General features: G+C 36.2%; 1 protein-coding gene across 5 annotated transcripts in view; it reads left to right on the top strand.

Moving 5' to 3' along the window:
- LOC139685753 (protein prune homolog 2) overlaps positions 1–24400 on the top strand; it is a 32672-nt gene extending 8272 nt beyond the window's left edge. Inside the window, exons 6-12 of one of the 5 annotated variants that reach the window (XR_011700227.1) lie at positions 5728–5961; positions 10536–10717; positions 12926–13047; positions 15548–15772; positions 15865–15963; positions 19635–19810; positions 23957–24400. Coding sequence is in view for 3 of the 5 variants with exons in the window: in XM_071582826.1 (XP_071438927.1) it covers positions 5728–5961; positions 10536–10717; positions 12926–13047; positions 15548–15772; positions 15865–15963; positions 23643–23697 (917 nt within the window). In the remaining 2 variants the exon portion in view is untranslated. Of the gene's footprint in view, positions 1–5727; positions 5962–10535; positions 10718–12925; positions 13048–15547; positions 15773–15864; positions 15964–19273; positions 19328–19634; positions 19811–22787; positions 22853–23642 lie in introns of those variants that run through there. The other 4 variants (XR_011700224.1, XM_071582836.1, XM_071582826.1 and 1 more) reach the window with 4 other exon arrangements.
- The last annotated feature ends 387 nt before the right edge of the window (positions 24401–24787 follow it).

The following is a 24787-nucleotide window of genomic DNA, read 5'->3' as shown; positions in this document are numbered from 1 at the left end:
TATGTGCTTTCTCGAGGACAAATCATTAGTAATTGTTACCCCCAAGTATTTAAAGGAATCTACCCTTCCAATTTCTGTTTGTTTCACTTTTTAACAAAATGGGAGGGAATTACTCTTTTCCCAAAAATGTATTACTATGCATTTTTTCAAATTTAATTCCATTTGCCATGTTTCGCACCAAGTCGGAATTGCATCTGGGTCATTAGTTAATGCAACTCTGTCTTCGCAACTTCTTATGTCCCCATAAATCTTACTGCGTAGCCGGCAAAAAGATGGAGCTTGCTAGTAACACAGTACTGAGGTCATTTATGTAAATAAGGAATAATTGGGGGCCCATGATACTTCCTTGTGGTAAACCCAACGTAACCTTGACAGTATCAGATGATACACCATCCAAGACGACTGCTTGAACATGATCTCTTAAGAATTATCTAATCCAGCATATAATACTCTTGTGTATTCCATAAGTTTCCAAATTGGCGAGTAACTTGCAGTGAGGGACTTTATTGAAGGCTTTTTTAAATTTAGGAATATTGCATCAACTGGAATATTACTTTCACTGGAATTCATTATATCATGAACAAAAGAGTGTAAGTTGAGTTTCGCAGGATCTACCTCTACTGAACCCATGTGGGTTATTAATCAATAAATCTTGGCTATCGAGGTATCTTATTATGGAGCTAACAATGATGTGCTCAAGAATCTTACAGGAGATGGAGATGAGCGATATTGGCCTATAAATACTGGGTCCTCCTGGTCTCCGTTTTTAAATAAGGGCATTACAGATACTACTTTCCAGCTGTTTGGCACGTTTTCTTCTGATAATGATTTATTAAGTATTATATCAAGATAAGGGCCAATTTCAGATGACAGTTCTTTATATACGTGAGCCAGTATCTCATCAGGTCCTGGAGATTTGTTGAGGTCGATGTTTTTAAGGAGTAACTATTCCACAGGTGGAAAAGTCGATTGCTTACATTGGCTGCTGAATGGTTTTTCGAAGGTTCTCAGGTATATTCTGTGAGCATATGTAGAAATAATGGAAGAATGAGTTTCATATGTTGGTTTTATCTAAACTACTCATAACTTTATCCCCTTTTTGTTATTCAATGAGTTTACAGTGGACTTTTTTCCCTGCACTTCTCTGACGTAGGACCAAAACATCTTTGAGTTATCGTTTAAATGTTCATCCAATTTTTTCCTTTTGAATTCTGCTAGCACCTTCCACAAGGCCTTCTTGGCAGTAGGCCTAGATGCTTTGTAATTCTATTTGGTTTCATTGATTTATCAGGGGAGGAATCTTTAACTGCGTTTTTCATTCTGGCATGGCACACTTTGCCATCGTAGAGATTTCCCTACTTCAGAGTTGTACCAACGGGGTTCCTTATTCTCTCTTATATATTTACTAGGAATGAATCTCTGTATTGCTGAACGTGTTATCGCAGAAAATTATTTCAAGTATCCTCAACACTCCTAGTTTTGCTTAATTCGTCAAATCTAACAGAGGAACAGTTTAACTCACGTTTTAGGCCACCATAGTCAGCTTTATTGAATAAATAAAATTTTCTCTTAGGTTTGTTAACTTTTTCTACCCCTGGGGAAAATTTAGCGTTTACAACCCTGTGATCGCTGATTCCGTCAATTACTTTTACATTTAAGACCTTTTTCGTTATATTTGTAGCTAATAGATCAAGAATATTCATTCCCCTTGTTGCTGAAGTGACTAATTGTTGTAGGGAATTTGAGGTGAACGTCAATAAGAGGGACTCACATAAATCCTTGTCTTTACCTCCATTTATAAAACTACTCTGGCAACATTAAAATCGCCACCGATAATTAGTCTATGCTCGTTGTTGTGGGATGTAAAGCTTTTTATCTGCCTTTCTAGATCTGGTATTGAGTTAATGCCAGCATGGGGTGCTCTATAATATGCACAGATATTTCGGTCTATATTTTGATTTAACTCTAAGAAATACTACTCCTCTGGCTCTATTCTGTCTCTCATTTCTATAAACTGTGAAGGACATGGGAAATATTTCGCTGTCTGCGATATCATCTGTTAACCAACTTTCAGATCCTGCAATTCAATCTGACTCTGTACTATGAATGAGGTGGTGAAATTCTGGTATCTTATTTTTTAAACTTCGGCAGTAATTTACTGCTAAAGAATTTATTTCCTCGTCTAAAACCTTTTAAAAAAGACTAAATGCTATTTAGTCTTTTGAGTGTCTTAATACCCGATCAGCCTATGTTTTGATAAGTAATTCTTTATTTTGTCTCATGAGCACTGTAAGTACTTCGAAAAATCTCTTTGGGCAACCTAGTATTGTGAGACCCACTAATTGATGCACACTTTATAATATCTTTATCGGGGAAATTTATCTTTTAATTTAATCCACTTCCTAACCTACACATTTTCCTAAAAATATCTACAGTGCTCAAAGATCCGATGAGCCACCTCAACCTAACCCATGCTAGGTGTTGTGTCCAGTGAGGGTAATATCATGCCGCCACATTTCTTTGAAAGGGTACAAACTATCACAAAAGAAGTCTATCTGTAAATTTTGAAGAATGTTGTGAAACCTTTGGTGGTAACTGTGGCTTCAGGGAGGCAATATGTGTTTCAAGAGGATGGTGGACCAGCTCATACAGGTCATTTAGTCCAAAACTGGCTCTCAGATAACATTGATATGTTTTGGTTAAAGCAATTCTGGCCCCTGAATAGCCCGGACTTGAATCCCCTCAATTATTATGTTTGCAGTTTAGTCAAAAGAGTTACCAATAAGGCACCCTAATGTCGCATCTCTACTCATTGCTATCGTAGCAGCATTCGTGAATATGGACAGTGCTGTTTTAAAGAGTGTGTGCCATCGATTCAGGACTAGATTGGAGGTGGTCATTGCAGCTGAAGGGGGTTGCATTGAGTAATTTTACTCTTGACAGATATCACTACTTGTATATAAAAGGATTTTCATTGGTATTTTTTTAATAAATTTGCTTTTTAGCAAAAGTTTCATTTGTCCGGATTTAAGCGCTGTACCCTGTACATCAATTTTGTCACCTTCAAAGTACTCTCCTTGAGTGCACTTAATCCATCTTCTTTTCCACTGTTTAAAGCACCCTTGGAATTCCTCGGCAGATAGGCTTTTTAGTTTTCTTGTCATTTCTTGCTTTATTGTGTCCACATCTTCCCAGTTATGTCCCTTCATCAAATTTTTGTATTTTTAGATTAGGAAAAAGTCGCAGGGGGTGAGATCTGGCAAATAAATAGGATTATCTGGGATGGTGATTAAAGTTTTGCCAGAAACTGGCGAACAATCAATTCTGAAAGTGCAGATGCATTGTCATGGTGAAGGATCCATCCATCATGTTTAGTTAAAAAAGTGTGCACTGTTGATTTTCCTAAAGTCAGTTCATCAGCTACCATTTGGACAGTTTTTCGACGATCGGTTAGGACAAGGGAGTGGACACGATCAATGTTGTCATCAGCACTGGTGGTTGAAGGTCGTCCCAGCCTTGCATCATCTGTGGCATCTTGTCGGCCATCTTTAAAATGCTTAATCCACTTGAAAAGGGATGTTTTATTCAGAGCATTATCACCGTAATCCACTGTCAACATTTCAGTAATTTCTTGATAACTTTTACCGCACTTCACCAGAATACTTGATGTTGATTCATTGCTCTGTGATTTTGTCAATTTCCATTTTTGACAAACAGTAAAAACAAGGACAACAGAAACTAATATAACGGGCGCAATACGCCCAGCTCAATAACTCACCATGCACAGATGGCTCATTGGGTTTCTAGCGCCGCTAGTGAGTGGGGCTATGGTCTGCGTCATGGCTGCCAGATTGCATCAGTTCATGCATTTATTATGCAGACCACGCATGGTATACTGTTCTTAAGTGCAATTTAAAAAATAAATGGGCAGAAATTATTTCTAATGGTGGGAAAATCCTGCTATGAGTTCACTGCTATACACGATGCGTTTATATACACCACCCTGTTTATTTCACTTTATACTTCTCCTTTTATATCTGATAGTCAAGAAAGGTTATAGATTGTTTTTACCACAGTATATAGTGAAACCTGAAACTTAGCTACCTCAATTTTCAAATACCTGAATCACCCGAGTGAATCACCATGAAATATGTAATCTTTTTATCATTCAATTTGGTTTCCATGTTTACATAAAATGTTGTTTCACCTCAGTAATGATGAACTTATCTTATTGTTTTATATGTGTTATAAATGCATCTGCATGATTTAATTTTAATTCACTTGTACTGTTTCATTAGAAATAGTTTTAATAATGAATTGTTAATTTTGGAAATTTGTATTATATTTAAATATAATTGAAGGAATAATCTGTAATTACCTCAAATAACACCTAATTGATAAATCACCTGAATGTACGTAATTATTTCATTCTAATATTGATTCATATTGCTTAAAAAATGTTGAATAACACTAAAAGCAATTGATTATCAAGCAGAAGCCAGAAATTCTGTGAGAGGTTGAGGTGAATGTTGGGAACTTAACTAGTAAGTTGTACGTTTAAATTTTAAATAGCAGGATCACAAAGAGTACATTCCAAGTTATGGCCTCAACTTTGTGTAGACAGCTGTGCTTTGTGTGTACTTACATGTATACAACTTTTTCGTGAGGAATAATTTTTGGCTAATGCCGACGCCTGGTTGCTCTCCTCCCTTCGTCCTTTCCCATCTATCCCTAACAGCACAAATAACCTCAGCTGTTGAATTCTTCCCCTAAAACTATTATTCCTAGCACTAGAAATAATTTACATAGAAATCTTACAATTCCTTAATATCCTTGTCTATCATTCAAGGGGTGAACTGAGGCAAAGATTTTTGTTACATATCCTCCAAAATGCTCTGCTTATACAAGAACTGAATATTAAAAAAATGTATTAACTCGCTGAGCATTTTTATTAAAACATGAAAGTGTTGTAATCAATTCTTAGTCTTGCACATTATGTACCTATGCAGTCATTCATTCAAAGAAAAACCTTGCATGTAGCACACAAAAACAAGTAAGTTCCATTGTGAGATGCTCAATCCAATATGTTTAGCAGTTTAATAAAGTTTGTTTTTTATGACATATTATGCATAATTCAACCTTGATTTGCTAAAAAGACCTGGGATGCACTTTTTAAGAAAATATGGCTCACCGATTGAAATGCATCATTACTTAACTTCAGGGATTAGCTTTTTAAACCAACCTTTGGGCTGATTACTATAGGTATGGTTTTTTTATCACTCATTTACCATTAAATCATTCATTTGTCAGCAGTAAACAATTATAAATAAGGATAATAATAGTAATACATTTTATAAGAATAAAATAATATAAAAAAATACAGTGGGGGCCCATCTTTACATGGTTTACATATTATATTTAGCAATCAGTTTATAAGATTGTTTTATTTTGCAATGTCATAATAATGTAATTTTGTAGAGCAAATTGCCATTAAGTGAGGTATTTGTGGAGAAACTATAGTATTGTTACAGTGAAACTCAGATTTAAGAAACAACAAACAACTAATGCTCTCTGTTTTTAATATTACTTGCATTTTGACTGAGTATTGTATCAATTATAATTTTTTTGACTCTTGAGAAGAAATAAGGAAATTTCACTCTCACCAATAAACACTATCTTCATTTGATTTCATAGAAAATAATTTAAAGTTTTATCATCTGCTTCTAGAAAAGCCAAGTGGAAGCCGTGTACGACGGAAAAAGATATCGGTGAGTGCGGAGATTTTCAATAAAACGCATGAGGTTAGCGAGGATGAAAAGAGTGAAGATCAAGATACACTTGGTAAAGAAAACATCAAAGGGCATGCTGATGATGCTTTAACTGATGAAGATGATGAATTAGATGACATTTTGTCTCAGGACCTTGGCACGCCTGATGAAATGGAAGATTCCATATTAGAGAGTAAGTAATTTTAATTTGACTAGCTAATGATAAATCCACGGAATTACTAATATTATTTTGTTAATTATTTTTTAAATTTAGATTTAAAATTTAAAAAAAACTTCCTGAGGCATAAGTTTTTCTTTTCATCTCTGAAGAAGGGTCCATGTAAGCAATACTGTTGCAATCATCTGAGGTAATGTGGACTTAGGGCACTTAGGATAAATGAATAATCAGCTAATGCGGTTCTTGGTTATTATGAACAACAGGAGTAACTGGACAAGATGAGACATAATCTAACTGCATATTACAAGAAACCATTTTTCAATTCCATATGTGCATTTTCTACTCCATACATTCAATATGCCTGATCTTTTCCTTCCTTTGCCTCGCCTACTCAAAATTTTCTCCCTATCTATCACTATTGCCACTCAATATTCCCTTTATCCAGTTAACCTACCCTATTTGGATTCCTCTGTGTAGCATTTTCTTTTCCCATGCCATGCCTAGAGCATTTTAATTTTTTCTTTCCCTCCATTTCTTCTTTACCATCCTCTTCCATACCCATTTCCCCAAACTTCAAAAGCCTCCAAATCTAGACTTATCCTCTTGCCTCAAGGAACAAATTGTATCATCAGTTATTTATTTTTATTTTATCATAATGTTGTGGGAGCAATAATTGTGGTGATAAAAACTAATGTATTTTCCATGAAAAGTGTGGGATTTCTCCAATTTTCCTTCTCTACTAGGCTTAATCAGAATGTAAAATGAGCTTTCAATGTACCATAACAATATATATATTATATGATCATTATTTCATGGTAGGGGAAGGATGATTTGTGGTACTCTCGTGCTCCTTTCTTCTGGTATTGAGTGTTCTGTCCAGCTCATCAATTTACTTTTTACACATTCAGTATTTAATCTGGTGTACCCCCTCATTTTTCAGTTTATCCTAGTGCTTCATGTCGTGTGGTATATTATTAATATGGCTTTGTAGCTTGAATATTGTCATGATGCATTGTTTTTTTTTAGTTCCTTGTTGCCCCTTTAATGTCTGGCAAGAATATTTTTTTCTGTTCAATATCAATTTCATCTAGTGGTAGTGGCTTCAATGATTATTTGAATATCTTTTATGGCTTGGTCGATTTATTTTGTTTGTTAGCCATTGCTCTTCAAGATATACTTTTAAGTTTTCTTACCTCTTCTACCCACTTCTGTTGGAGTCAAGGAGTTGCGGATCTTGGTCTTAACGATGCCAATTGTCTGTCCTGGATGATGGTGTGATTTTGTGTGCAGGTGCTGGTTTGGGTTTGGTTTCTGGCACCTTAAGAATGTCTGCCAAGAAGATTTCATTATTGAACCAGTTCTCTTTTCTTCTCAGAGGCAGGGACAATGGAATAGCTAAGGATTTGAATTCTTTGACACCGCCTTTAGTTTCACCACATGTTTTCTATTCTGAAGATGGCTGGGTTAGTTCTTCTTTGAGCTTAAACCTTGAGCTTATAAGAAACCAGAAGGGAACTGGATACCATAGGAAAGGTATCCAATTCCCTTCTGGTTTCTTGTAAGGTGAAAATTTCTCAGCCTGACACAGAGATGGCATTCCAATCTCTGAAAATTCATGATTCCTGACTGGGTGCACATGTCATTAGCTCGTAAGACAAGTTTCAATTTGTTCTATCAAGTAGTTTGTTTACACATATTGTTGCCCTAGACGTTTTTCGTTTAAATGGAAAAGCTTGAAATTCATGCAGTCATATAATTCTTTGTTTTGGAAGTATTAACCCCTTAGGAAATTCATCCATAGTTGACAAAAGTGGACTGGAACTTAGCTTCTTCAATGTCAACTGTTAAAAATTGGGCACCTGAATTTAAACATGGTCGCACATACCTCAAAGGACATGAAGGATGGCCAAAAACTGCAACCACACCGGAAACCATCAATAAAGTGCACGATATGGTGTTGGGCGATAGGCAAGTGAAGGGGAGTGATATAGCTGAGGGTATGGGTATATCGGAAGAAAGGGTGCACAACATCTCACACAAAGAATTAGGAATGCGAAAGCTCCGCGCAAGTTGGGTGCCACATTTGCTTAATGCCGATCAAATGCAATTGCACCAAAGATTTTCACTGCAATGTTTGGACCTATCCAAGAGGGAACCGACCGATTTTGTGCGATGATTTGCCACCATGGATGAGACATGGGTCCACTATTACATACCAGAAATGAAACAGCAGTCAGAGCAGTGGGTGGAAGTCGGTGGTTCAGCGCCAAAGAAATTGAAGTCGATTGCATCTGCCGGAAAGGTCACAGCCGGTTATGTTTTGGTATGCAAAAGGGATCCTGTCAATTGTTAACCTTGAAAAAGGAAAAACAATTACAGGCAAATATTACTCAAACCTTCTTGACCAGTCGAATGTCGAAATTCACGAGAAGAGGCTTGGCTTGAAGAATAAAAACATCATCTTTCATCAGCACAATGCACCTGCTCACAACGGTGCATTGGCAATGGGAAAACTACAGGATTTGGGGTACAATTTGCTCGGTCATCCCCCCTTTTCTCCTGATTTAGCACCCTCAGACTTCCATGTCTTCCCCTAACTTGAAGAACTTTGTTTCTTGGAAGTGTATTGCATCCAATGAAGAAGTTCAGAGTGCCTTAGATGGATATTTTCATGGCCTTCCAGGCTGTCACTTCTGGGAAGGAATACTGATGTTGGAGAAACGCTGAACCAAGTGCGTTGAAGTCAAGGGAGATTATGTAGAAATATAAAATAATTTTTCACCTAAAAATCGTAGTCTTTCATTGTCAGGTCTAGAATGTTTCAACTTACCCTCGTAATGCTACCTTTGATTTGAGCTCTACTCTTTGCCACCTGAAGTGAGTAGATGAGCGTGTACAGTGATGTGCAGATCAATCAAGAATAGAGCATTACAAGTGGCACATCTTAAGCAGAAGAATTAGCCATTACTATTTACATTGTAAGAAAGTTCTAAGGGCCAACATAAAATATGCACCTTAGGCAGTGTATTGTCTACTTCCATGGAGAATGCAGTGTGACATCACAGAGAGAAGCTATCTGGAATAAAAATATATTCACCCGAGGGAGTGTTAATTATTTTACTACATGAAGGTTGTCTGAAAAGTTTCCGACCCGAACATGATGATGGCAACACTATTCAACAGAAGTTGGGGAATATGTTTGTGCTTGTCTTGAAAGGTATTCTCCACAATACAGCCATTTTGGACACTCTTGTTGTCATTTGAGTGGGTGAGGATTTTTGTGAAAATGGAAAAAGTTTACTATCAAGCTGCCATTATATATTTATTTTTGAAAGGCTATGCAAATCAAAGCAGCTGCTCTACAGCATCATTTATGACCAAGAAATTTTGGGCAGCTTATCTTAAACGTGACCGTACTAGCTTGGCTGATTATGAGTAGTCAGGATGGCCAAAAACTGTTTCAACCACTACATACATCAAAAAAGTTCACCAAATGGTACTGGAAGACCATTGAATTAAGGTTAGAGAGATAAGAGAGGCTATGGGCATTACAAAAGACTGTGTTTGTCATATATTGAATAAAGAATTGGACATGAGTAAGCTATCTACGCATTGAGTGTGGCATTAGCTTACTTTGGACCCAGAAGGCATTCGTTTGAATATTTCCAAGGCCCTGTTGGAGTGGTTTAAGCAAAGTGAGTTAGATTTTTTTTGCATTGATTCATAACTGTAGATGAAACTTCGATCCATCTCTACACTCCTGAGATGAAAGAAGAATCAATACAGTGGTCTGCTATGGGTGAACCTGCACCGAAAAAGGCAAAGATGGTTCCTTTGGCCGGGGGCGAAGGTGATGGTGACTGTGTTTTGGGATAGCCATGGACAGCAACAGGATAGTATAATATTAGTACTTGACATTTTCCATCAGGGCAACGTAACTACTCACACTTCTGCAGTTGCCATGGCTCAAATCCAAAATTGCACTTTGATTTGGTTGACCACTCACCGTATTCACCAAATATGTCCCCCAGTGACTTTTTATTTTTTCTAACCTAAAAGGTTTGCTTGGAGGACAGAGATTTTAGCATACATATATGCCTATTTTGTGGAGAAATATATCAACTACTATTTGCTAGGGTTTAAAAAGGTAGGGCATTGCTGAAAAAAGTGTATTCACTTTGAAAGAAACTATGTTAAAAGTTAAAAATAAATTTGAAGAAAAAATGTTGCATTTATTTGTTAGGTTGGAAAATTTTCAAACTTCCCTCGTAAGCCTCATTTTCTAATTTAGTATTACACTTTTTCTATGTCCCCAAAGAAATACCACAAGCTTACTAGTTCAATTGAAAGATGTTAACAAAGCAAATTATCTTGTTAACTTAGTTCTAAGACCAAAGATGCCTGTTTAAACAATACTAGTGGTGATCACATTAATTTTTTGTACTTGTTCTAGCATGAAAATTATTGTTAATGCAATATTTTAGATTTATACAGGGGGTTAGATATGTAGCCTATAAAACCTTGCCTCTATGTATTCCATTATTCTTATGCATTCTTTTGAATAAGTGTGTATTTATGTTTCCTTTTAGGGCTTGGAATGACAACACCTGTTAATGTGAAGAAAGCAAATGAGGATACAATGGAGAAAGTACCTCCAATTCCAGAGTTGACCGCTGCTGAAGAACGGGCAGAAGAACGAAATTGGAGGGAATGTATGGTAGCAGGACTGCAGCGTCGAATAGACATGCGTGCAATTGGACCTTTTAAAAAGGTTTTATTATTATTAAGTGTAAAGTTAGAACTGCAAATCTGTATTAAGCAACATAGTGCCAGCATACATAGCAACTCAATTTACATATGTAACTTTCACCAGATATGTAAAATTGTTCCATGATACTCATACCACAGTGGTGTAAATAAGTAAAATGTGAATATATATATGAATATACATGTAATTCATGAATCAGATGCAATTATTAAATCTTGTCTTGGCCATATTAGAAATAATGATATTGTCTCAATAAATTTTAAAAATAAACTACAGGGTTCGTCCGGAAAATAAGTGTACTGATTTTTCCCGCCGCTCCAGGCGCGCCCAGCACCGCTCTGACGGGCTGCGATTGGAGGGGGGTATGTTGGCAAGCGACGCTGAAAAAGGCAGTCGGCTCTGAGCTGTGGTGTAGTGAGGAGCTCTGTTAACGCGAACCTCCACGCTCGACCCACGTCACGGAACGCGATGCCGAAGTTTTTGGAGCAGCGTTATTCCATCAAATTTGCGGTAAAGCTTGGGAAATCGTCTACCGAAACTGTCGGTATGATTAACCAGGCTTACGGGGAGTCAGCCATGTCCAGAAACATGATCTTTCGGTGGCACAAGATGTTCGTGGAGGGCAGAGAAGAGGTCGACGACGAACCACGGCCTGGACGCCCATCAACGACACTCACCGACGAAAATGTGCGAAAAGTTCGCGATGTACTGAACTCTGATCGTCGTCTTAGTGTTCGGATGATAGCAGAGCAGTGTAATGTGCCAAAAACAATAGTGCACGAGATTATTAGCGAGCAATTACAGATGCGAAAAATTTGTGCAAAGTTGGTGCCGAAAGTGCTCAGTGATGATCAAAGACTCAATCGTTTGGAAATCGCGACACAACTTGCGGATCACTGCAAAAATGATCCACATTTTTTAGAGAACGTTGTTTCGGGTGACGAGACGTGGATCTTTGAGTACGACCCGGAGTCGAAGAGACAAAGTGCGGAGTGGCACACCCCATCATCACCCCGTCAAAAGAAAGCTCGCATGAGCAAATCTCGGATCAAGGCGATGCTCATTGTCTTTTTTGACAAAAGGGGAGTCGTCCACTACGAATTTGTACCTCAACGACAAACTGTAAATGCTGCATTTTACGTCCAAGTGCTCGACAGGCTTCGAAAACGAGTCGCCCGCGTCCGGCCAGCGATCAAAAACATCTAGCGGCTGCATCACGACAATGCGCCGTCTCACACCGCGCTTGTCGTGTCGGACTTCTTGGCCAAGCACGGCGTGGCAACGCTGCCGCACCCGCCCTACAGCCCGGACTTGGCACCACCGGACTTCTTTCTGTTCCCGAAGATAAAGAGGAGTTTGAAAGGAACGCGATACGGGACTTTGGACGCCGTCAAAGAGGCCGTGACGACGTGTCTTCGATAGGTTCCCAATGGTGCCTTCGCGGGAGCGTTCCAGGAATGGGAACGCCGCTGGAACAAGTGTATCGACTCACAAGGGTCCTATTTTGAGGAATATTAGCTTAAGATATGTAAAAGTGTAATAAATTTTTTTTCCTGAGCTCAGTACACATATTTTCCGGACGAACCCTGTATGGCAACCCCTCGTTGGCTCTCGTCCCCGCCGCTCTATATTATTCTATAATTATCAATCCAGTAATCACCTAGCATAGACCTAAGATATCTATATTTCCTCTTTCCATCTCTCGCGTAATATTCTCTAATTTTCCTGTCCTCAACATTGCCCTAACATTCCAAGTTCCCCTTCTCACTAATTTGGTCTTCCTTCTCTGCGTCTTCTGTCCTTTGTTTGTCCCATTGTTGCCGATATACATTGTAAAATTTGCTAAATAGGTTTCAGCTGGAATATTACACAGATATCACGGACATTAGTTTTATCCTCTTTCCCTTTGAAAGAGGATACAACTTATGTCCGTGGATTTAAGTCTGTAACACATGCTGAGGTGGGAAGACAACGGACGTAGTCGCAGGGGGTGGAAGGATTGGAAAGCGGGAAGAACCATCCACCATCCATGATCGTGATATCACCTCATTCTAATAATTCCTCTTATCCAATTACATGAACTCATTGACTAATTGGAAATTGGTTTTTTAATTTATCGACTTGTAGTAATAATTCAGGACGATGAAAATTTTTTAATATCTTTTGAATGATTTGATTAGAATACTAATGTTGAAATGTATGTGATTACAGGTTCTCTCTCATGGGGGGTATATGCCTGGGAACTTTCACAATGCCATAATCCTCTTCAGTGCTTGTTACCTCCCCGAGCGCAGCCGTCCAGATTATGATTACCTTATGGACAATCTTTTTTTGTAAGTGATTCATAATTTACTTTTCATGTGCTTGAATGTATGATTTATGATATTTTCAGTCAAGCATGTATGTTTTCATGACAAAGTTTAATAAGTTATCCCACTCTCAATCATGTTCGTAGAAAATACAGTATTACTTGTTTCTAAATTCGGAAACAAGTATTTCATATTTAAATATCATAAAATTCCTACTTTAAGTGAAAATAAATTTCTTTGACAACCTGTGTGCATCACCAAATTACACAAACATTTGTTATTGTTATAGTAAAAATATAAGTATGCTATATTTGCAATGAAAACAGAATTTTGAACATGTAGGAACATGTAGGATTTGCCACTCTTGGTGCACGAACAGCTGATTCATTGTGATCTCAAATCAATCCAAAGGTCGGTTTGGTAGGTGATGGCAGAATTCACCCAGTACTAAGCCCTATACGGCGTGTGAAAATTCACACATCAGGGTAGGGGGGCCAGTTCCTTTCCCTGTGCCGATTATGGTTTCCCAGGAAGACCTGGTACCCGAAAAATCACTTTAGCTTGGGTGGAGCTGCAGGTGTCCACAGTGCCTTGCCCGGGAATCGAACCCGGGACTCCTCTGGTCAACAGTCCTACGCTCTACCCACTGGACTACCGCGACCCACATTCATTGTGATAGTTATGACTATTACTTGTCAGGTGTTATGTTGTGGGTGGCTATGGTTGAAACTTTACCTGAAGATGATGTTGAATGTCGAAACCCAGGTCATATCAATATAAATTTTCTGTGGAATCACAAAGTTACTATTTTTTCATTTTTAATATGAATTAATTCTATAAAGTTACGCCTGAAGTCATCATTGAAACTTTTTTTTGAAAAGTTTTTCTGTGTCACCGTCCTTTACCATTTCAAAAAATCTGTGTGGCATGTTTGTGTCATATTTTTTGTGTGAATAAGTTGACTTTGCAGATGTAGGTATGATGTATGTTCAAAAACTTCCCAACTTTTTATTACAAAAAAAATACTTCACTAGCAAATTATTGGTCGGGGTTCCCTTCAAAGTAGTCTCCTCGCCAATGTATACACTTATCCCAACAATGTTTCTACTTTTTGAAACAGTCCTGGAACACTCATGAGCTCCTCCATCAAATTTTTAATGGAGAAAAGACCACTTGCCGCTTCTCCAATATTTGGGTCATTTGCACCTGATTCTTTCTCTTAGGCATTTCATAACCACCATGTTGACTGTCTGGCCTTTAGGTAGGTGTTCATGATGCACAACCCCCTTTGCATCGAAAAAACAGTCAACATTACCTTGACATTCCAGTGAACTTGTCGTGCTTTTTAGGGCAGTGAGATTTTTCACCTGTTTATTGTGAAGATTGCAGTTTTGTTTCAAGGTCATATCCATAAACACGTTACTTATCCATCAGTGGACTCGGATCATAACTGGTGATCAAACATCACCTGTTACGATACTAGACCAGAAGGTTTCATCTTCTTCGGCACGATTAAACAGTTCATGACAGACTTGAACTCAATGTTATTTCTGGTCTACCTTGGTCAGGCAAGGCACGAATTTTGCAGCGACTCAATTTTTCTGTCATGATTTCATAGGGCGAACCAACTGTGATGCCACACTCTTCTACAAGTTCCCTGACAGTCAAACATTGATTTGCATGAATGAGATTGATCCCTTTTTTCAGTTGACGTTGATGGACCTCCGGAACGTTTGTCGTCTTCCATTGATTGTTGTCCCTTTTTGAACCGGGTGAACCACTCATGCCAAACATGTGGTGTATTTCATAGCATCCTCACCATAAGCCTGGGTAATCAACTCAAAAGTTTCTGTGAAGGATTTGCAGAGTTTCACACAGAATTTCACAGAATAAAGCTGCTCCTTTAAAGAGCTCATTTCCGCGGATCCGACTTTTCGCCGCCTTCCATGAATACCCCTTTACATAAACAGCCATAACTAAACAACAAAACAAGATTTCAAGAAAGTGATTAAAGGGGGTTATTTGGGAAGTTTTCATGGACACATGGCCTCCAAAGGGATTAAAAAATAATCAACTGGAGGTGTGCTATAAGAAAGGTCAGGGACCTTGTAAATGGACCTTGTATTCATGATTTGTCTATTATTATTGAAGTTGTGCTATTACAAAGTCTCTTTGAGGAACTCTCTGTAACCTTAATGTAGAGATAAAACTTTAATTCCATCGTATTGAATAAAATTAGAATTGCCCTGTGGAGGCTACAATTCTGTGTTGTGGTGGAGAATTTGGTCTTGTGACATTTCTTCCTATTGGGTCCATGTTTCTGAAACAACCATATGTCATAGTTTCAGAAAGTGTATTTTGAGAATAGTTAGTCTTAAAAACACTGATGTAGACATGAAGGTAATCTTAGAAGACCACATTTCTTATAAGGATTTTACATAATAGGTCTTTTAATTTAATAGATTAAGGTACATTTTCATTTATTGTTTTTGTAATGATTTTGGTTTTACTGCTTCTGTTGTAGGTATGTTGTCACTACATTGGAAGCACTTGTTGCTGAGGAGTATGTACTGGTGTACCTGCATGGAGCAGTAGGCTCCCCTGGATCTCGAATGCCAACTTTCAGCTGGCTCAAAAGATGCTACAGGCTGATTGATCGTCGACTTCGAAAAAATCTTAGGGCTTTATATCTTGTTCATCCTACTTTTTGGCTCAAGACCATCGTTTTAATGACAAGACCATTTATTAGGTGAGAAATTTGTTTAAAGTTATATTTTAATGAAACATTTTTGTTTGTGGAAGTGTGTATCCTGAACGTTCAATTGTTTTCTGTTTATGCAGCTCGAAGTTTAGTAGAAAACTCAATTTTGTCAATGATCTGGCTGAGCTTGCCGAATATGTTCCACTTGAGCAGATGCACATTCCAGAAAGAGTGAGACAGTGAGTATTTATTTTTTTTAATTTTCAATCTTCACTGAGAGGGCTAAATAAGGGTCATTTCTTGTCAAACATGGCAAGAAAGAGCTCATCATCAAGAACTAGTTTACCTTCAGAATATTATGTGAAGAGGGTTCATCTCATTTGTTATTAAGGTAGTGAAATTGACTAGAGGTGATGATGACCTGCCACCTTGTTAAAGGTAAATAGGGTTGTCTATTAAACTTAAAATACTGTTTGTAATTTGGCTTAATCGCAAAATCAAGTGAATTTTATGGGGAAATAATTCAACTAATTGAATAAAACTGTGGTAGAATTCACAGAAGTAATTTGTTTCAGTACAACTGGTTTTATCACATTGTTTACATCTTCAGATACCTCACCTAAATCACTGTTGTCGTATACTCAGCTGTACCGGGATACTTTATTTCCATGAATTCAACATTTTTTGTTTGCTTTGAAGATTAGATTCCACAAAGTTGAGCCTGTAATTGACATGATAAAAAAATCTACATTTGGGTAGTAAGCAGTGTAGGGCTCTGCTTGATGCATAGAATACGAAGAGGACTTTACATAAAGATATAAGTTTCCTTGAAAAGCTCTCTAAACATTTTTACGTAATTCACTATCCCATCATTATCAGTATCAAGTAGAAGTTTTCAATTTTTAGGTGCTTCAATGACTGAGGTCATATGCATCATTATTATCAGTCAGCCTTTTTTCCTACTGATTCTTCCTGACTTATGACCACCAATATGTTCAAAAAATAAATTTTGGTGTACATACTAAGAAATTTTCATTTTTAACTCTCACAAAGGTGTGTGTTACATCAATAATTTTGTATCTGTTACATTGTAAGAGGAAAAAAGCATCTTCATCTGAAAGTAATGTACTACAATTCCATAGTGTGAGGGAATTAAGTCCTTACAGCAAATGACATTAAACAAAGTGAGTGCCAAACGTAGTAATTATGGCTGGAGGAGAGGTTTTGCGTAAAAAACATTTGATCGCACAATAGTTGCTTTAGAACAAGTATTTAAAAGTTCCTCCTGATTATGAAAGAATACAAATACAATTCGTTGTTTTGATGCACTAACAATTAGAAAAATAAATGGAATATTGTAAAACCCTCATTATTTCAAAATTCAAGGGATTAATAAAATTGAACTTTTAAATATGAATAGGGGTTCAAAAAGATGAACTTAAAAAAATTCTCCCAATTCCATATTTGCCAGTAAAATCAGGAGTCCATTTTATTTCCCCATATAAAAATTAGGAAAATTGGCCTGATTACTTTTTAAAGTTTGTGAATTCTGTGTTTACATTCTGTTCAGCAAGCACTTGCTGCTCAAGTATTTATTTTAAAAATAAAATAAATGTCTAACCAAGGGCATAAATTATTGAACTGAAGATTTCTGGTCTTGTGATCTGTGAAGGCAATTTGTATAATCGATATTATTTTGGCAATTAATTATTTTTCAGTCTCCTCTGATGAGTCCTGCATTCAGTTAAACTACCGACAATATTACACACTGAATGTGTAAACGAAATGTGTATTTCATAAAATGGAGTTGCTGAAGTTTAACATGTTATTTGGCAATGTCTTATAATGATGCTTAGAAAAAGATTGTTTAAATCCTTCTTCGCCAGTTATTATTTTTTATGAATGCTTGCATAATTACTTTGTTCATATTCAATTGTGTTATCCAGCTAGCTAAGAGAGGGAATGGCCCATTATACGTAATTCATTTCAAATGTAATGGATGAATTACTTGGCTAGTTTTCTCTATCATCCACAGGATGTTATATGTGTGGTCACAATTCTTTTGCAACATGGTTTGCATTGCAGATGATGTAAAAGAAGAGTGTATTAGTGAAATCTGTAACATTTTGTATAATATACAAAAACAAATGGCTTATAGGTTTTGATGATAAATTGTGCAAAATTTCAAGCATTTTGAAACTTTTGCATTAGTATAAGTTCTTTGACATTCGGTTTGCACAGCATGGATCATTAAGCTCTTCATGTTTTTTGGGTTTTCACTGCGTTTGGTGGCTTGAATACACTGCAGTTTCACTGGCATTCCAGCTTAAATCTCCAGGGTGAAGGTAGATTGTTATAATTTTTGCTATAATTTTGTTATAATGTATATTTCTATGTAAATAACTTTATTTGAATGCCCCCCTTAGGTTGTTGCCCTCTCCTTGGTTGCTGGAGAACTCTTTTCCACCCACTATTAAATGTTCTCAATTAAGGTTTCTGTTTTTTTTACTTTCTCGATCCCCTCTATCATCAATTTAAGATAGTATCCCATCTCTTTGGCCAATGCATGTGTTTCCTTAAAATTAATATCATATCCATGCCTGAACATGCATAGAGTGAACCAGGTCATGGGATGAAATTTGTGGAAACAAGAGTTTAAGCCTAAGAGAAGTGGTACTCTCCTAAATTGATATGAGAGGCAAACAAGATAGTATTAACCCCAAAAACTTCAATGGAGAACACTATGTAGTGGCTGGCAGAGAGTTTTCCAGCAACCAACAAGTGGGCAGCAACAAGATGGGATGGCTTATAAAAAGGTGGCAAACACTACAGCAATATAACTTTGACTTAAAGATGCCTGGGATGGAATGTCGACAGAACTGTCATTTGTTCAAGCTGATGAACTCAAGTGGACCCAAGAAACTTCTTTGCTCAACTAAATTTCCATGTAGTGTTCAAAAGTAGGGTGAATTCTGTCTTTCATTTACAACTAGTTGAAGCTCTGTGTTACTACTCTTACTGTCTCATCACTGTCTGTAAATTCTCGTTAATGCTAAATTCAACCATGCATGGCAGAAAGCACTCCAGATAAAGCTGTTAGTGGGCACTCACTACTTGGGTTTGGTGATAACAGAGTACAACCTGATGTATTGATAGATGAAATAGTGCACTTGAATCCAGGGTACTCAAGGAACTCAAATTCTAAATGTCTATTTCTGAGAAAATTTGCTAGTAATCCTGGCAAATGTGACATTTTTCTACCAATTTTGGCATTGTTTATGTAGGTGGTTACTTCTCATAAGACATCTCTCATTGCTGTTTGTGCCACTGATATTGCAGAAATTGATCAGACTGCAGTTTTGGTTCTGGCAAGGATCTGCCTTAGGAATACTTATACCAAACAGTAACTGACTTCATAACTAAAAGTCATATCTTCCTCGCAAGGATTATTTAATTAGTATATCATATTCCTGATTTTATCAAAAAATTATCCCTTTGCTGACTTTCGCTAAAATATTTGAAGAAATTTGCTAATTCCAACTTTCACAGTTTCCTTGCTGTCTGGCCGCCCACTCTGTTGAAATGAGAATTAGGAAGTATCCAAGGTAAACATCTACATAGCATCATTATTTATACAAGCCAATGAATGACACTGTGACAATCAACAAACCAGTTCATATTTTGTTTTGAAAATATAGTGTATGCATTTATGAGGTAATATATTGTTATTACTGAAATTGTTTTTTTTTTAATTTTCTGAAATTCATTCCATTTTTTTCCCTGAAATCAAATTTTTTTCACAGATGAAATGTGTGAATGTCATTTTTGATAAATTCTTGGCCATAGTTATTTGTTATCTCTGGGCTCAATGAAACTCTGATTATTCTTCATGTTTTATTGGGTTTCTCAGGAGTTGAACCACCAGTGTTTACCTTAATCCTTATGCTCCAAGCAAGACTTGTGACCTGTGGATAAGATGACAGGTGCTCTGTCGTTTAGACTAAGTCACTTATGAATCTGATTAACTCAGTGACTTTAGAAAATGATTCACAGATCCATCCACCATGGAGTATTCTAAGATTTATGGTATTTTATAAATGTTTCTCATTGATTTAACAAATACTAACATAATATTTGTATGGACAACAATTTAACTTTATCCTGAGTGGTTTAACTATAATCTGCTTATTTCTTGAATTCCTAGGAGCAGTAACTGTGAAGCTTTCACTTTTACTTCAGTCTCACTGCCTTAAGCTTTTGTTTTTCCTATCCTACTGATATTATATGTATTTTTATGTTGATTTAAGGCCCATAAGAGCTGCAATTGCTGCAAAGGCATATAATATGCATGCTCTATTTGTAGATAGTTCAATGCCCATGTGGTAGTAACCATCAATGTAGAGTAGTAGATGTGGTGAATCGGCACTTTGCCTGATTTTGCTCTGACAAAAAGACGTTTTAGCATGCTTGAAAAGAAATGGAGATTTAATGTCACAGGGTGGCAAAAGCTGATCTCTTTCTGGTTTTAATGAAATTAGGTGTCGGTGAATATGGCGAGATACTTTCAATATGTTTCTAAATATACATATAATTTTCATATGTTTATTTCACTACATGTAAACCAAACCTATTCACACACTCAGCCCTTTCTACTGCAAAACAGTACTTTGGATTTGTTTGCATCCACCTTAGGTTTCTTAAAGCTGTACATTCATAATGCATGTCAGCACCTGTTATAGCTCTGCAGCACTATCATACATTGGGACTGCATTATTTGTGTAGCAAAGTACAGATATTTTCTACCCATAATTGAGACTGTTACCCATCCCTCCTCCCCCACCCACCCAATTCAATTACCAATAAAGATAATGAAAAGTATAGAAAAAATATAATGATGCCCAGTGGAACCTCATAATATGAGAATTATCCTTTCCGAGATCTTTCTTGTGAAGTGGAACTCTCATTGAGTGAAACAATTTTTGCATATAAAATAATGTAAAATACTATAATGCATTCCATGCCAAAAAAAATAAATTATGTACGATAGATATTCAAAGAAAATTATGTATACATTGTTTAGGATCGTGGATCACGTTTACCTTTTCTTCTATCTCGAAATGAAGCAACTGGGTGAGCCCATTTGTAAAAGCAAGAAATAATCATAATAAGTTGTTAATTATTAATGATAGTTACCTAATTTCTTTTTCCTAGACAGCTGTCTAGGGACACTCATTTTTGCCGACACTTCATAATTTGGTAAAAATGCAACTCAGAGTCATCGTTAAATATATTTATGGCGTGCATCACCTGCATTGTCTTATTAGGACGATGCCTGGTATGCATGGTATGATACAAAAGTTTCCTATGTCCTTCCACATCTCATTTAGCCTGCTGTTTTGGGCTTAACACTTCTTGAAGTTTATGCATGTAAACATACGGGGGTTTGATTTTGAAATCACTGCTCGTCATTGTGTAAAATAGCAGCGTGAGATGGATGGCCTTTCACTGGCTGGTGGTCGGGCAATGCATTCTCTTCTACTGGTATGTGCACAAATATAGGTTTGCTTCCATCTTCTTCCTGAAGAGAAGCATCTTGTGACAATTATTCATGTGGCAGGTAATGCTTAGAATCCACAATGAGCTTTTTAAAGTCACCAATGAAGTTCTCTCCTGCCTTTGGCTCAGAGCTTGTTACTACACCAAGCCTCACAATGCTGTGAATGATTGTTCTTCTTGTTTACTTCTTGAGCCACACATGGTTCCCCTTAAATACTTGTTCAGCCATTGATGATCCTAATATTTTATTAATGAGGTCGGCAAAACTCACTTTCCACTTCTCACAAATTATATTATCATTAATGGTGTTGCATTGCGATTGCTTTTCATTAATGCATATGAGAAGCAAGTTTTCCAAGTCGTTGAGAATATGAACCGTTGCATAGATACTCTCCGCTATTTGAGGGTCGCCTTAGACTCGTCCGTGTTCTTGAAGAAAAGGCCAATTGTTGATTTCGACCATGATCAGCCTCACTCATACCTTGTTCCCGTTGTTTAATGATTTTTCTTTTCATTTCTACTGTTTTTTTTAAATTTTTAAGCTCTTTCTTTGAATGGGTTTTTCTTTAGGGTCAATTTTAAAACTATGTATAAAATATTATTAAACTTTGAACAAAAAAATCAGTAACAATATGTTTGAACACAAGTTTGGAAAAATGTGTTATCACTAGCGACGTTAAGATGCTAGTGGAACAAGTGCTAGAGACAAACTGCAGTAGCAAGTGTGCAATTCATCCAGGAATTCCACTCTCCTCTTCACTTGTTATGCAAAAATTGGCTCATTGAGTGAGTCAATTACAGGAACAAAATTTTTGTTTGTTACGGGGATTAATTGCTGTGCATTTTGCTCGCTAAGCAAGGTTCCACTGTATTATGGTTTTATATTTTGAAATATCTGATATACTAGACAGGGTAGATGAAATCTCTGGTGCAGTAGGGAGTAAGCTTGCCTTCAGCTAACAGCCATAGAATTATATTACATATATGAAATAAACATTTTTAACTTAGCCATAAAGTAAGCAATCATGATCAATTAGGCCAAAATGATCACGTTGTAAAAAAGGTACGGAGTCAAAATCACAATCAAATGAATCGCAAGCAAACTCATAAATCAAAACCATTTTAAACCAGTAAGTGGATGAAATAAATCACACCTGTGTAGTCAAACAGACATTCCTTAATTTATGTAATCTCACTTTTCCTGAAACATGGACATTTAAATATGAGATTCAGTGTCTGCCTACCTGATAAAAACATACCTGATTATTAGAGGTGTTGGTCAGATTTATGGAAGTTTTATGACTAACTTATAATTATCTGTCTTGTGTATGAAATGATACTTCTTCATTAACTGCCTTCTCATTATCTAAACATATTATATTACTGAATGGGTGTAAAGTTTCATTGACATCTTAACATTATTATAAATCTAATATCAAAGTCTGTTGAAAATTACTATTACTAATACATAATATTTTCCTCATTCTTCTATTTTATTCCTGTTCAGATATGATGCAATCAAACAAACACTGGGAGCCTTGTAACTACAAAGAAATCATTGGATGCATTAAGGTAGGAAAAATTTATCCATGGTGTCACATCAAAATGCTTTGGTTCTCTGTAATACCTGTTGCCATGATATTATATTCATTTTCTATTAATTGTATTGGTTCTAGTGTTTTATTTTACTGCATCTATTCATTATTCAAAATGACATTATTTTAACTCTAAAATTGGTTATGGGCAAATTAGCACTTAAAGAGTATTTCATGTGATATGGGCTGTGGTTGCCATCCTCCAATGAATCATTCACTATACGCTCCTTTCTGTGATTCCTCCTATTTCTTTTTTCAAATTCCTCCTCCCATTTTTCATTCCTTTCTACTATAAAGAAACTACTTTCCTCCCTCTTGAGATGGTTTACAGCCATACCTGGTTTTAGGTGAACACCACTGTGAACTGTGGTATATTTCATCTTAATGTTTGGTATCCGTCGAGTTGACGGATATTTCCTCATTCCTTTCTATTCCCCATAATAGTATGCCATATAATTTTCTACTATTGATTGAACATTGAAATTGTCACTAATATAATTGCAATGGATGCCTCTGCATGATTGATTGACTGTTTCATTCTCTCATGTAAAGTTCTTGATTAACAAGATGATGAACTTCATGTTGCATCATCGTAAATTTTTTGGAACTCACACGTACTACTAACTAATAATGACTAATAAAAATAGGTATTCTAGTTGGTAATTGTTTACCTTGTGATTCCCATTTGTTGCATTTAATACATTATGAGTGATTGAAGCCATTTCACTTATCGTAGATGATTTAGTGATTGCCTTTTCTATTTCCAGGTTGGAATTTAAATTAATGATAAGGAAGTTGAAAAGAGAAAAGAAGATTTCGTGATTTCAGAAGGATTTTTTTTGTGCATATTTGCATAATATTTATTTACAAATTTATTCATCTCAATTTGTACGATCACCTGTTAATATCTTCTTTTTTATTTCGAAGTATTTAATACTGGAATCTCTTACATGAAAATTTATATTTTTATGAATCTTCAATAATGATTATGTACTGTATTTGTATGTGCTTATAAATTATATTACTTTCCTCTGTTTTTGATCAGAAATAATTTGAAATAGTATGTGCATTTAACTTTTAGGACATGTGGCAACATTATGTAATGTGACTGAAAAGCATATTTGGAATGAAAGCTGGCTTGTTTGCTCACCCTTATGGGAAACAGCAGAAGAAAATGTACCTTTTTCCTATAAAAAGATATTTGAAGACAACATTGGGGTGATATGCTTGGTTAGTTAATTTTTATTCATGTAAAAGAAGCATATTACCTTGAAGGGAATCTATTTCACACTTTGTTATGCTCATTTTACTGAGCCTTGCATCTTGCATCACATGCTGGTATTTGTAACTGTTGAAATCAGTTGTTTACTTTTTTATGGTATATATGATTATTTAATTTAATATTTATTCATTGTTTTACTAGATTGGGCACCACAATAAGATTTTATGAACGTAAACATAGAAATTAAAGCAATTGTTTGTAACATTTGTTGCTGTAAATGTTATAGAGTGAAATAAAATACACTAATGCCTGTTATCGATTAATATTGTCTTTTCAAATGGAGAGGGGTTTCTCACGGAGTTAGAAAATAATTGGCAATGCAAAATCTGTGTTTCTTTGGACACTTAAAGTTTTGTAAATTATATTTTTTATTCAATTTTGGAACCAATGCCAAATATGATAAATTCTTCATTTATTTGAATCACGATTTATAATGAATATGAATGAAATGAATGAATTTTGTAGATATCAGTGCAACCATACTGGTAAGCTAATGCATATAACTGATTAAAGGAAGCTAGTTCCCCTTTTCTGCTTTCTTCATGTTTCATGTTTTTCTTATATACATGTGGGTTCTTCGATGAATCTCTATGTAGGTATTCTAGTTGGTAATTTAAAAATAAAGTCAAA

The sequence above is a fragment of the Hetaerina americana genome, unplaced genomic scaffold, assembly GCF_022747635.1.
Source record: "Hetaerina americana unplaced genomic scaffold, ioHetAmer1.1.p SCAF_1, whole genome shotgun sequence".
Classification (NCBI taxonomy): Eukaryota; Metazoa; Arthropoda; class Insecta; order Odonata; family Calopterygidae; genus Hetaerina; species Hetaerina americana.
The sequence above is the reverse complement of the archived record's forward strand: the minus strand, read 5'-3'. Positions and strand labels throughout refer to the sequence as shown.